The 11,666-nt window shown below is 56.9% G+C and overlaps 1 protein-coding gene across 2 annotated transcripts; it reads right to left on the bottom strand.

Moving 5' to 3' along the window:
- Positions 1-2,032: 2,032 nt before the first annotated feature.
- On the bottom strand, positions 2,033-11,444 carry MAVS (mitochondrial antiviral signaling protein). Of its 2 annotated transcripts, none has more exons than XM_068404074.1 (7): positions 11,389-11,444; positions 10,399-10,528; positions 10,104-10,278; positions 9,443-9,675; positions 8,450-9,035; positions 6,482-6,636; positions 2,033-5,962 (listed from the first exon to the last, which is right to left on the bottom strand). In XM_068404074.1, exons 2-7 carry the CDS (start codon positions 10,513-10,515, stop codon positions 5,282-5,284), a joined length of 1,947 nt encoding a protein of 648 aa, XP_068260175.1. In that variant the 5' UTR covers positions 10,516-10,528; positions 11,389-11,444; the 3' UTR covers positions 2,033-5,281. The 2 variants fall into 2 exon arrangements, with proteins under 2 accessions (XP_068260175.1, XP_068260176.1); XM_068404075.1 differs by lacking the exon at positions 11,389-11,444 and adding an exon at positions 10,733-10,759.
- Between the last annotated feature and the right edge of the window lie 222 nt (positions 11,445-11,666).

The following is an 11,666-nucleotide window of genomic DNA, read 5'->3' as shown; positions in this document are numbered from 1 at the left end:
CTGTGGGGCAAGTGTAGGACGCATATAAATGGGGTTGGTACCACTACAAGATAAAGCATAACCTCTCTGAATAAAAACAACCCTTCGTCATAAGAGCGTTGCCTTCATTTTGTTAAAAAATGAGCTCACTGAGCTTTGCTGCCTGAAGTTCAACACCGAGCCCCGAACACGATTCACACACCTGGGTTGTAAGTCAAGAGCTCTAGAGAAAGCGAGGAGAGCTGGCGGGCTGTCTCAGCTGTGAACACACAGCAGAGTCCTCGGGAGCCTCTCCTGTAAAAGGCAGCGTGGAGAGGGCACACAACGCTGCTGAGAAGTGCTGTTTCCATCATGCTGCTCAAAAGCTTCCTGCTTGTCCCCAAAGGGCGTACGCTGCAGGCCAGCTCAGCTCGAGGGCTCCCTCACTGGCGAGGGGTGAGCTGGAGCTGGGCACAGTGGTGGCTTTGGTGACTTTAGTATCTCCTTTTCTGCAGGTCGGGCCAAGCCCAAAGCTGTTCAGCAGACGAGGAGCAGTACCTGGGGAGCAACCACCGCTGGTCCCTGCACACCAGAGCTGAACACAGGGTGGCAAACGTGGCCCAGCTCCCTTTTCTGTGCAGGATCCTGCAATCCGATTCGACCAGAGAATCTGGGAGAACCTGGATCATGGAGAAGAAGTGTGAGCAGTGTGCTGGGCTTGCTGCCTAGGGCCTTATTTCTGCCAAACACTCTGCTAGCTTGCAACAGTTTGCAGCTCAGACCTCTGCTTAAAAGCCTTTGGTGCATTTCCCTTCTCAGAACTTGTCCAGTTCCTCTTTGGCACCCACAACATCCTGAGGAGACAACTTCCGCAGCTCAGTCATAGGCTGCCTTGAGAACCACCCTCCCCGTCTTCATCCTGAACCTGCTGTCATTGGCATCCTCTAGACCAGGACCTGTGTTTGCTCCGAAACGAGAACAGAAAACTGTCCCCAAATCCTGTCCACCTCTTCTTGACATGGACTGATGGCCTCAGTCTCACTGTGTCACTGCCAGCAGTGCCCTTCAAAGCATTCCCTCTAGCAACGGTTTCATAAACCTCCTGCTCCTCAAGACCCCAGCACAGATCCAGACGTTGCTGTGAGCAACAGAGGGGTTTACCTGCCCCTTTCACCAGGGGACTGCAGGTTCGGTGGTTCTTGGCCAAACTCTGTGAGGTCACCTCTAGTCTCTGGGATGCTGGAACAGGAGGTGTCACCTCAACGTGCCCAAAATGCAACCCCGAAGCTCAAAGTAAGGGTCTTACCAGAACTGGCTGCCCAGAGGCAGGCTGAGGAGGAGGAATCATATAACCACAGAATCGCTTTTGTTGGAAAAGACCTTTAAGATCAAATCCAACTGTCAACCCAGCACTGCCAAGGCCACCGCTAACCCATGTCCCTCAGCACCACATCTACACGGCTTTTAAATCCCTCCAGGGATGGGGACTCCACCACTGCCCTGGGCAGCCTGTTCCAGCGCTTGACAACCCTTTCCAGGAAGAAATTGTCCCTGATCTCCAACCTAAACCTCCCCTGGCACAACTTGAGGCTGTTTCCTCTCATCCTATCGCTTGTTACCTGGGAGAAGAGACCAACCCCCCCCTCGCTACACCCTCCTTCTGGGAAGAGGCAAGGAAGCAGAATTCCTGGCAGACACTCCTCGATATGCAGGAAAGAAATCCAGTGGAGCTCCACAGCAAGGGAAACAGTCCAGCTCCCACGGATGGAGTCGCTTGAAATTGTATATGGCAAAAGTTGTACCAACAGCCTTCTGTAATTACAGCCTTCTGTAATTAAAAGCACCCGTCTTCTTAAATGAGAATCCCAAGGTGCATGAACTGCAGCACCCCTCCCCAAAAAAAGCAGAGGAGTGATGTTTGGATCCTTCTCTGCAGCCTCCACTCCCCGAGCAGGTAAATTAGGGGATTTAATTCTCCAGCCAACTTCCACATGAAAACTTCCCTTGCTCCAGAGGCTTCAAAAGCCGAGATCCATCCCCCTCACCTTACAAACACACACGGCAACATCACAAGTTGAGCGTGAAGTGGCAAATGATTTTATTATACAGTTAGTAAAAAGGTTTTTTGCCTTTTTTTAAAAGATGTGCGGGGACACAGTTCCCTCCTGCAGGTTCACCTGATGATTATGCTTTTAAAGTGCTACATTACAACTGTGAAAATACCAGCACTTCACAGCAGAAAACTGAAACATGTGCTTTCATCAGGCTGAAGTGGTGATAAAGCAGCTGTTTCACCAGAGTGATTCGACGTGAAAAGGCAAAGCCATTGTTAAAGAGCAGTGGGAAAACACGTGAAGAATTTTGTAGTTAAGTAAAGCATCAAAGAGGGCCTTGGTATGGATGCTGCTGGTTTGGGATCTCATGGGCATCCTCTGAATCGTGCAGAAAGCGTGTGGAGAAGGCACATGCCACCCCTCTTTAACGAATTTTTGGATGGATTCTGCAGCACACTCTGCTTTACGATACCTATTCTGCTTTATTTTGGTGTGATAGTCAGTGGTAAACATGAACCTTTTAACAAGGTGAAAGGATTTGGGGAGATTTACTCACCCACCACAATGAAAGAGCAATTCTTAGTGCTGAAAACTGCAGCTGTCACGGGGAGGTGGCGGGTCTGTACGAAACCCTCACGGACAAAATTATGAAAGCTGAGGAAAAAAATACCAGCTTCCTGGGGAATGCTGATGGGGAATGCCGGGTCCTTCTCCCTGCTCGAGGGGAGGTTTTGGACAAGTCACCGCGTTACCTTCGAATAGGGAGAACAGCCCCCACATGCCCTCTCCCAGCAGAGGTGGTCACAGAATAACAGAATCAACCAGGTTGGAAGAGACCTCTGGGATCATCGAGTCCAACCATTGCCCTGACACCACCATGGCAACTAGACCATGGCACTAAGGGCCATGTCCAGGCTTTTCTTAAACACCTCCAGAGATGGTGACTCCACCACCTCCCTGGGCAGCCCCTTCCAATGGCTAATGACCCTTGCTGAGACGAAATGCTTCCTAATGTCCAACCTGAACCTCCCCTGGTGAAGCTTGAGGCTGTGTCCTCTTGTCCTATCGCTAGTTGCCTGGGAGAAGAGGCCGACTCCCACTGTGCTACAACCTCCCTTCAGGCAGTTGTAGACTAGGTCTAGTGTGTTTAAAAGCACTGTCCCTTCCTCTGGCGGATAAAGCGCCGGGCGCTGAGCAAGCGAGGGACATCTCGAGCTCCCCTGGAGAGCAGCCCTGTCAGATCAAAATCAACACCTCGCTATTGCATATATTTATTGTCCTTATCGTTTAAGGGAGGCACTTCTGACATTTTTGGGCAAAGGGAAAGTGTCAGGAGGGAGGAGCAGCCGTTCACCCCATCGTGGGGCTGATGGACCCTTCCCACTGCAGGCCGAGCTCTGGGCGCGACAGCTGCACTATGCAGCCAGGCTCTGGGGAGCTCAGCTCCCTCCTGCTCCCCTGCCAGCAGGAAGGCTGTATTTCAGCAGGAATCCAGGAGGAATAAGTTACTGGACACAGGAAAGCAGGGAAGAAGCCACAGCCTGGATTAGGAGTGCAGCCCGGCCACCAGCACCAGGCTGCTGCAACGGTTTGAAGCACAGGGCATCCTTGTGGGCTCGCCGGATTCAAACTGTGCCAGCCCATGGCACGACATTTCTACTGTGCAAATCCACCACCACAGATCACCAAACGTTTTGCCCGGTCCTGCCTCCTGCCACAGCTCACCTGTTGCCCCGGAAAACAACTGGAAACCTGCGCTGGCATTTTTAGAGCTTAAAAAAAAATAAATCCTCGAGCTACAATAACCCTCTAACTCCAAAAAAGTAGTTTTGTTACTTTTGTGCCCCTTGGAAGGGAGCAGGTGAAATGGGGAACAACCTGCAGCTGCAGCGACAGAAGCAGGCAGCAGGGCTGGGGGTCACTAAACTCTGCCTGCCAACAGTGACTGAGCAAGGTCGCTTCTGCCCCCGAAAGCTGCCCTGGGCAGGGGGGAGCTGGGGATATTTATTTGGGTTTGAGGATTTTAGAAATCTTGCAGCCCAATCCCCTCACACTCCAAACTGATCCCTGGGGATAGCAGGGAAATTACAGACTGCAATTTTAAACCGGACCTTCAAGCTAACCCAGAGCATCTCAGCCACCAGGTATGGCCTCCCTGCAGTGCACAGAGTCAATCCTGTTTGTGTCCCAGCCTGGACACAAGCTTCCCATATTCCTCTCCCATAGTACCAGGTATCAGGAAAGGTGAGAACCACACCCACCCTCCTAGGCAGGCTCAAAAAATACAGCCTAAAGATCAAAGACGCCCAACAATCCTCTGTGGGACCGAGTCCGCTTAATGCTGGCATTGCATGAAACATTCCTCTTCAAGCATAACCCCCTTTCACTGGCTGGAGAGGGATGAAATGAGGTTGATCCTCAAGAAAGCTGGTCAGATGCAGCTCTTTCCTGACCCTCAGCTTCATCCCCAGGGTGTCAGCGCTGCATGAAGCGATCCCAGAGCCCATCCCTGACCGTCCGGACCAGAAGGAAAGCACTGAAGAAGGATGACAGCTCCCAGGAGAGGGGACAGCTTGCACGTGGTCCAGTCTGGCACGTTCTCATCACGGGGACATCTCTCATCACGGGGACGTCTCTCATCACGAATGAGCAGAAGGCAGCGTGACTTGGTGCACCTGGGTCCTGCCCGTGCACCCAGCACCAGGGGAAAGGAGCAGCAGAGACAAGCCAAGGTCCCAGCAGTGGAGCCAGACACACCAAGCAGGGCAAATTCAACATGAGGTGCCTGGTGAAGGTTGCTCGGGCACGTTTTCAAGTTTAGATGAGAAGAAGAGCCAACAGAATCAGCTTTTACAGGACATCTGCAAAACCTCTCCTCGCTGCACTGCTCAGAGGGACCCAGGGGGTCACCCTTTGGATCACCAGGACGTGTTTCCCTGGGGCCTCCTGGGACCAAACAAGGAAGATCTGGAGAATTGCCATGAGGACTTTCTTTTTTTTGACTCAAGGGATCGCTCCCTGAACGAGACCCTCTCTATGGGTGTAAAAGGAGAAGGCTACAGACAAGAAGATGGTTGGGAATTGGGGGGGAACAGACCCAAACCCAACAGCATCACGCAACCAAGGCCTCTTCCAGCAAAACCTTCCAGAAGAAGACTGAACACCACCCCTACCACCCCCCCTGCTGTTCTTCAGGCTTCAAACGAGTCGGCCAAATTCCTTCTACCAAGAGGAGTCACCCTGGTCGTGGCATCCCATCCACTCCAGCGCTACTTCTGCCATCGCGTGTACACCAGGAATGCCACAGCTGAGATCACAGCGATGCCCACAGCTGGAACGATGTATGGCAGGGATGGTCCGTTGTCGTCCCCTGGGGGAACTTCGGCCTGAGGTGAGCTGGTCACAGTGCCATGGCTCCTGCTTGAGTCAAAAACTGGAGGGTTTTTAAGGGGACCGGCTCCATCTCGGAGGTCGCTGCCAGCCCTGAGCTGGGTGCTGGGGTGATGGTCCACACGGACCTCGTAGGTGCCCAGGGAGGTGCTGTCCCAGCTCAGAGGTGGATGGGAGTCTCTGCTTGCTCCAACTGCCTCCTCTCCCCCGGGGTCTTCACGAGCCACTGGAGCCGGCCATCCTGAGGAGACTCTGAAGAGCGCTTCTCCTGAGCTCGAGCTATCTGTGCTCACCATGAGTGGGTCGCTGCTGAAGGTGAGGCTACTGGATGCCCCAGAATAGGGGCCGCTGGGCCCCCGAGAGCTTGGGCATCTGCCAGCCGCCTCTGGGCTCTCCCCAGAGAGGAGGACGCCCGGCTTGCTGAGCTCCACATCCCTCTCCACATTGCTGCAAGATGCCCAGATGCTCGTGGCAGAGCTCACCCGAGACGCCGTCCTCCCAGAGGTGCCTTCAAAGCTTCCTGCAACAGTCGGGAGAGGGTCCGCCAAGGCCGGGAGCACCTTTGGGCGACAACGAGAGGGGCTGGGTGCCACGGGGAGCACCCATTTGGCCTGGTTTCGGGCAACCGCCTCACGCGACAAGCCCACTTCAGTGCTCAACCACAATGTCTCCAGCTACTAACAGCGAGGTTGGGTCACAGGTAACTCCCAGGGCTGGGAGAGTGAGCAGGGCAGGGAGGTGTTGGGGCTCTGGGGGGCCTTTGGGATTTGGGGGAGATATGGGAAAGAAGGAAGGAAAGGGAGACAAGCAGCAAGGAGAGGGATGGAAACAGGCACCTGGAAGCCAGGAGACTGGCTGGCAAGTCAAGGAGGGGAAATAAGGAGTCAAAGCCTGACAGACCTTGTCTCCCTTCTCCCATGCTCCAAAATGGGACAGGGACACGAACACAGAGGGGGAAAAAGCCCTGAATAAACTTGCCACCAGCTCAAAATCTTACGCTGCAGCAGAAAATTTCCCAACTAGGGGAAGCTTGCAAGGACCTGAATGAAATGCAAGTGGCAACAAGAAAGGTCACCTACTTTGTCCTCCGTCAGCGTGGAGGGGGTGCTGCTGGCCGTCTCCCCCGTGGGCAGTTTTCTCTCTTGTACAGGAGGTTTCACGGAGGTGTCGCAGGAGGGAGAAGCGTCTCTGGGTGCAGGGGTGGCGACGGGGGTGCTTGTTTCCATCCGAGCGTCTGTTGGGGAGAAAACAAAACTTATTGCATCAATCAGGAGACCTAAAAGGTGAGCTTTGCTCTTCCTCAAGGATGCTGCAACAGGAAACTCGCAGACAGGAGGAGGTCACACAGGGAGCGGTACCCAGCGCTGCTGGGTGCTGCCCTGGCTCTGCCATGGCACCCCAGCTCTCCTGGTAGGTGCAGGTAAACCAGAAGGCACCAGCCAAGCCAGCACCCCCAATCCGGTCTAGGGAAGTGATCGTCCCTCTGTACTCGGCACTGGTGAGGCCGCACCTTGAATCCTGTGTCCAGTTCTGGGCCCCGCACTTCAAGAAAGATGTTGAGGTGTTGGAGCGAGTCCAGAGGAGGGCGACCAAGCTGGGGAAGGGTCTGGAGGGTCTGACCTACGAGGAACGGCTGAGGGAGCTGGGGGTGTTTAGCCTGGAGAAGAGGAGGCTCAGAGGTGACCTTAGTGCAGTCTACAACTACCTGAAGGGAGGTTGTAGTGAAGTGGGAGCTGGCCTCTTCTCCCAGGCAACTAGTGACAGGACGAGAGGACACAGCCTCAAGATTCGCCAGGGGAGGTTCAGGTTGGACATTAGGAAGCATTTCTTCTCAGCAAGGGTCATTAGCCATTGGAAGGGGCTGCCCAGGGAGGTGGTGGAGTCACCATCTCTGGAGGGGTTTAAGAAAAGCCTGGACATGGCCCTTAGTGCCATGGTCTAGTTGCCATGGTGGTGTCAGGGCAATGGTTGGACTCGATGATCCCAGAGGGCTCTTCCAACCTGGTTGATTCTGTGATTCTGTGATCCGCTCCTCCCTTCCAGAGTGGGGTGAGCCCAGGCTGCAGAACCGGGGGTGCAGAGACATTCAACCGGGGCATTTTACACTGGAAATAAAGCAAGTGCCTCTGCCAAGTCCTGGTCTGGATGTTGCACCAAAATATAGCGAGCAACAACTGAAACTGGAGGGAAAACAAGCAGCCAGGCTGGACTTCCGCACAACCCAACCTCACTCCCTTCCTGGAGGAGGTCACTGTGGCCCAGGAGATGGGAGAGGAGATGGGTGACAACAGCAGAGAGCTGTTCTCTGCACCTCCACGAGCACTCACGGGTGCTACGAAGACAGACACAAGCTGGGGCTGTCCTGTACCAACAGCCACAGCTACCACTGTTCTTTGGGAGGGTTCCCACGGCCTCCTGGTAGGGCCCCGCACGCCTGCACCTTCTCTGCCACCCTCCACCCTCCTGGTCAAGCAAGGTGGGCACAGAATCATACAACAGAGTCACAGAATCGTTTTGGCTGGAAGGGACCTTCAAGATCATCAAGTCCAACCGCTAACCCAGCACTGCCAAGCCCACCACTAACCCATGTCCCTCAGCACCACATCTACACGGCTTTTAAACTCCACCACTGCCCTGGGCAGCCTGTTCCAGTGCTTGACAACCCTTTCCACGAAGACATTGTTCCTGATCTCCAACCTAAACCTCCCCTGGCACAACTTGAGGCCGTTTCCTCTCAGCCCATCACTTGTTACCTGGGAGAAGAGACCGACCCCCCCCGCTACACCCTCCTTTCAGGCAGTTGTAGAGAGCAAGAAGGTCTCCCCTCAGCCTCCTTTTCTCCACACTAAACACCCCCAGGTCCCCCAGCCGCTCCCCATCACACTTGTGCTCCAGACCCTTCCCCACCTTCGTTGCCCTTCTCTGGACTTGCTCCAGCACCTCAAGATCTGTCTTGTAGCGAGAGGCATCTGGCAGCACCTTCAGCCTTGCTCCCCGTCAGCTCGGCTGCACGGTGGCTATGTGGATCTGCTGGGAAGGGAACCCACCTCCATCTCCTCTGTGCTCCTGCAGCATCCCGACCCGCTTCTGCTCTGCGTCGAACTGCTGCTGGATGAGGAGGGGGCTGCGCACATCCACGAAGCTCCCTGGGGGCTCGCTGTGCTCGGAGCTGGGCACAGCCTGTTTTTTCGGCAGTGGGTCTGGGGGCTGTGGCACCCTGCTGCGAGCAGTCTCCTCCAGCCTCGGGGGCGACTCCGTGGAGACATAGGAGTCCTCTTCAGGCTCGTTCCTGGACTGCTCAGGGCTGCGAGCAGAGCCCGCGTCCCTCGGCGGAAGAGACCTGCCCAGAGCCAAGCCCGGTGCGCCGCGGTGCAGGTGGTTGGCGTTCCCGAAACACCCGTTGTCCACACACACCGGGTGCTGCTGGTGGCTCAGCCAGCCCCGGCCCTGCTCGGGGGGTGCAGCTGATGGCACAGCCATACTGCCTGCCCTGGGGGTCCCTGCTGCTGCCTGCGTGGCCCCAATGGGGTGCAGGAGATGTTCCTCTCCACTGTGCCCATCGCTTGCTCCATCACGGTCTGCGCTCCCAGGCGGAGGCAGCTGGGGACTCTCTTGCTCCAGGTTTTTGGGGAGCTGGAAGGAAACGACCTGTGTTAAATTGCTGTGCCAGGACGACGGGGTCTGGGACCACCGGGATGCCCCAAACCCTGACCCACTGACCCACACGAGCCTGGTGATGAAGGGGGTCTCTCCCTGGCACCCACCACACAGCTTGCAGGAGGTCTGCACAGGGTCAGGGGCTGTGGAGGGGAGCCTGGACCAACAGAGCAGACGCTGCACTCCCATCCACGGAGGGGAAGCAGGAGAGGGGAGCAGTTATAGGGCCATATGTAGGCTATAAGTTACCAGATGCAGCAAGCAGCTGCTTGGGGTGTCCCTGGACGAGCCTGGCCCTACCACAGGCTTCCCATACCCCACCACACCAACACTCCAGTCCAGAAGGGACCTTTGTGTCCCCATCTGACGCGTTCCCCACTCACCGATTCCTGCACCGGGACCCTGGCATCCAGGTCTGTGCGTGTGGTGGCGACAGCACCGGGCAGGGGAGGTGGATGGTCGCCAATGGGCAGGTCTCGGCGCGGCTGCTCAGGCAACAGGGCGCCCGGAGCAGAGTTCGGCCCCAGGGACGGCATCTGGGCACCAGTGGAGGAGACGGCGGGATGGGAATGGCTGGCTGCAGGAGGGGAGGAGGCAGCGGCGGGAGCCGGGGAACCTGGAGGAACCAAGGCGGCTTGTGAGCAAGGATGTGGGGGAAAAGCTGAGGAGGCAGAGGATGAGCGCGGGGCCGAGGCAGCCCCTCGCGTGCCCCTGCTGTGTCCCCACATCGGCCAAGCCTGCAGCACCTCTTAATTCACCTTTCCATTTCCCCTCAGGCAAGAAACCCAGCCCACTGCCAACCCAAGCACCTTCAAACAGAGACCCTGCCATCCTCAGGCATGTCACCAGGGTGAGGGACATCCCTGGGGAAGGCCACAGACACCCCCAGGCCCCTGGGAAGCCGGGGCAGGGACAGAGGCCAGCTGCTTGGCGGACGTGGCTTGGGTCCCCATCTCATAGAATAGAATCATAGAATGGTTTGGGTTGGAAGGGACCTTAAAGACCCCTGTGGCAGCAGCACCCAGGGAGAACAAGGCTACATACGTGCTTGCCAGGAGTCATATACGTGCTGCAGCTCATCGGCCAGGTGCCCCGCGTTGTTCTGGCGCAGCGCGTCGATGAGATCCAGCACCCAGCCCTGCCGGCACTTCAGGTGCTGGTAAAACTTATAGACGGTCGCCTGGCTCCCCCGCATTTCCTCCCGGGTGTGAAGTTCATCCTAAATAAAACACACAGCAGATGTAAGAGAGGCTCTGGCTTCGAGGTAAGGCAGCTATATGTTGCCCGAGCTATACATTAGGGCAGGAGCCTGGCAGGGCATGGGAAAGCAGGGAATTACTCTGTCAGCATCGGTGAGGCAGCTCAGGGAATCGGCCAGCGACGCCACACGGATGTTCTTGAAATTCTTGAGGTTTTTCAAAATGTAGTCGTACACTTTGTCTTCAGCAAAACCCATCCTGGCTCAGCACCTGCCGAGAGAGACAGAGACAGACAGGCTCAATGTGAGTGGAGGGCTGCTGGTAACGCTCGGCTTTGCCATAGGAGCCGGCCCCTCGGCACGCTCAACCTCGCCGTGGTGGCATCGGCGCAGGGGGAAATCCTGGGCGGAAAACACGCAAAGAAAAAAAAAACCCTCAGGTTAAAGTTCAACTCTGGACTCTGCTTTCACAAACCTGTGTTCCCTTGTCGCTGCCCAGCCCGTCTTTATTTTCTTATTTATTTTGCGGCCGAGCCGATCCCAGCCCAGATCTCGTGACAGGAGCGGCGCGGGGTCACGCCAGGCGAAGGGGCCAAGGCCGGGCTCCTGCTTTAGGCCCGGGGCGAGGCGGCCTCTCGCCGATGGTGGAGGAGAATCACTGAATCGTTTTGGTTGGGAAGGACCTTTAAGATCGAGTCCAACCGTTAACCCAGCACTGCCAAGGCCACCACTAACCCATGTCCCTCAGCACCACATCTACACGGCTTTTAAACCCCCCCAGGGATGGGGACTCCACCACTGCGCTGGGCAGCCTGTGCCAGCGCTTGACAACCCTTTGGGTGAAGAAATTGTCCCTGATCTCCAACCTAAACCTGCCCTGGTGCAACTTGAGGCCCACTCGAGAAGCGACCAAGCTCCTTCTCCCCGGGAAATGGCAGCCCGGGAGGGGCACACTGCGGCCGGGCCCCCCCTTCCCTTCCCTACCCCGCACCGCGGCCTTCCCTCTCCCGGGGCAGCGCTGGGAGACTTTATGCTTACAAATAAACTCGCAAGACACCCCCGCACCCCCCCCCCCCCCCGCTCCGTGCTCGGCGGCCCGGGGCGGGGGGGGACGAGGCGAACCCCCGTTACCTGCGCCCGCCGCCGCCGCGCGCTCCGGGACAGGCCCTGAGCCCGCCCACTTCCCCCCGCCTCACGTTCTCGCCGCTGATTGGCCGCCGCGTACGCCCGTCACGGTGATAGACAGGGCGCCGTGAGGGGAGAAGGGAGGGGAAGGGCCCGGGCGTTACTGCATGGCGGCGGGACGGGGAAAGAGGCGGGGGGGCCTGTCCCGCCCCCGGGACAGCGCCGCCTCCCGCACCGGCAGGTGGCAGCACCGCAACGGGAAACGATCCCCCGGGCACCTGGCG

Source organism: Nyctibius grandis, chromosome 6 (genome assembly GCF_013368605.1).
Source record: "Nyctibius grandis isolate bNycGra1 chromosome 6, bNycGra1.pri, whole genome shotgun sequence".
In the NCBI taxonomy this organism is placed as follows: Eukaryota; Metazoa; Chordata; class Aves; order Nyctibiiformes; family Nyctibiidae; genus Nyctibius; species Nyctibius grandis.
This window is presented reverse-complemented; position numbering and strand designations above follow the sequence as displayed.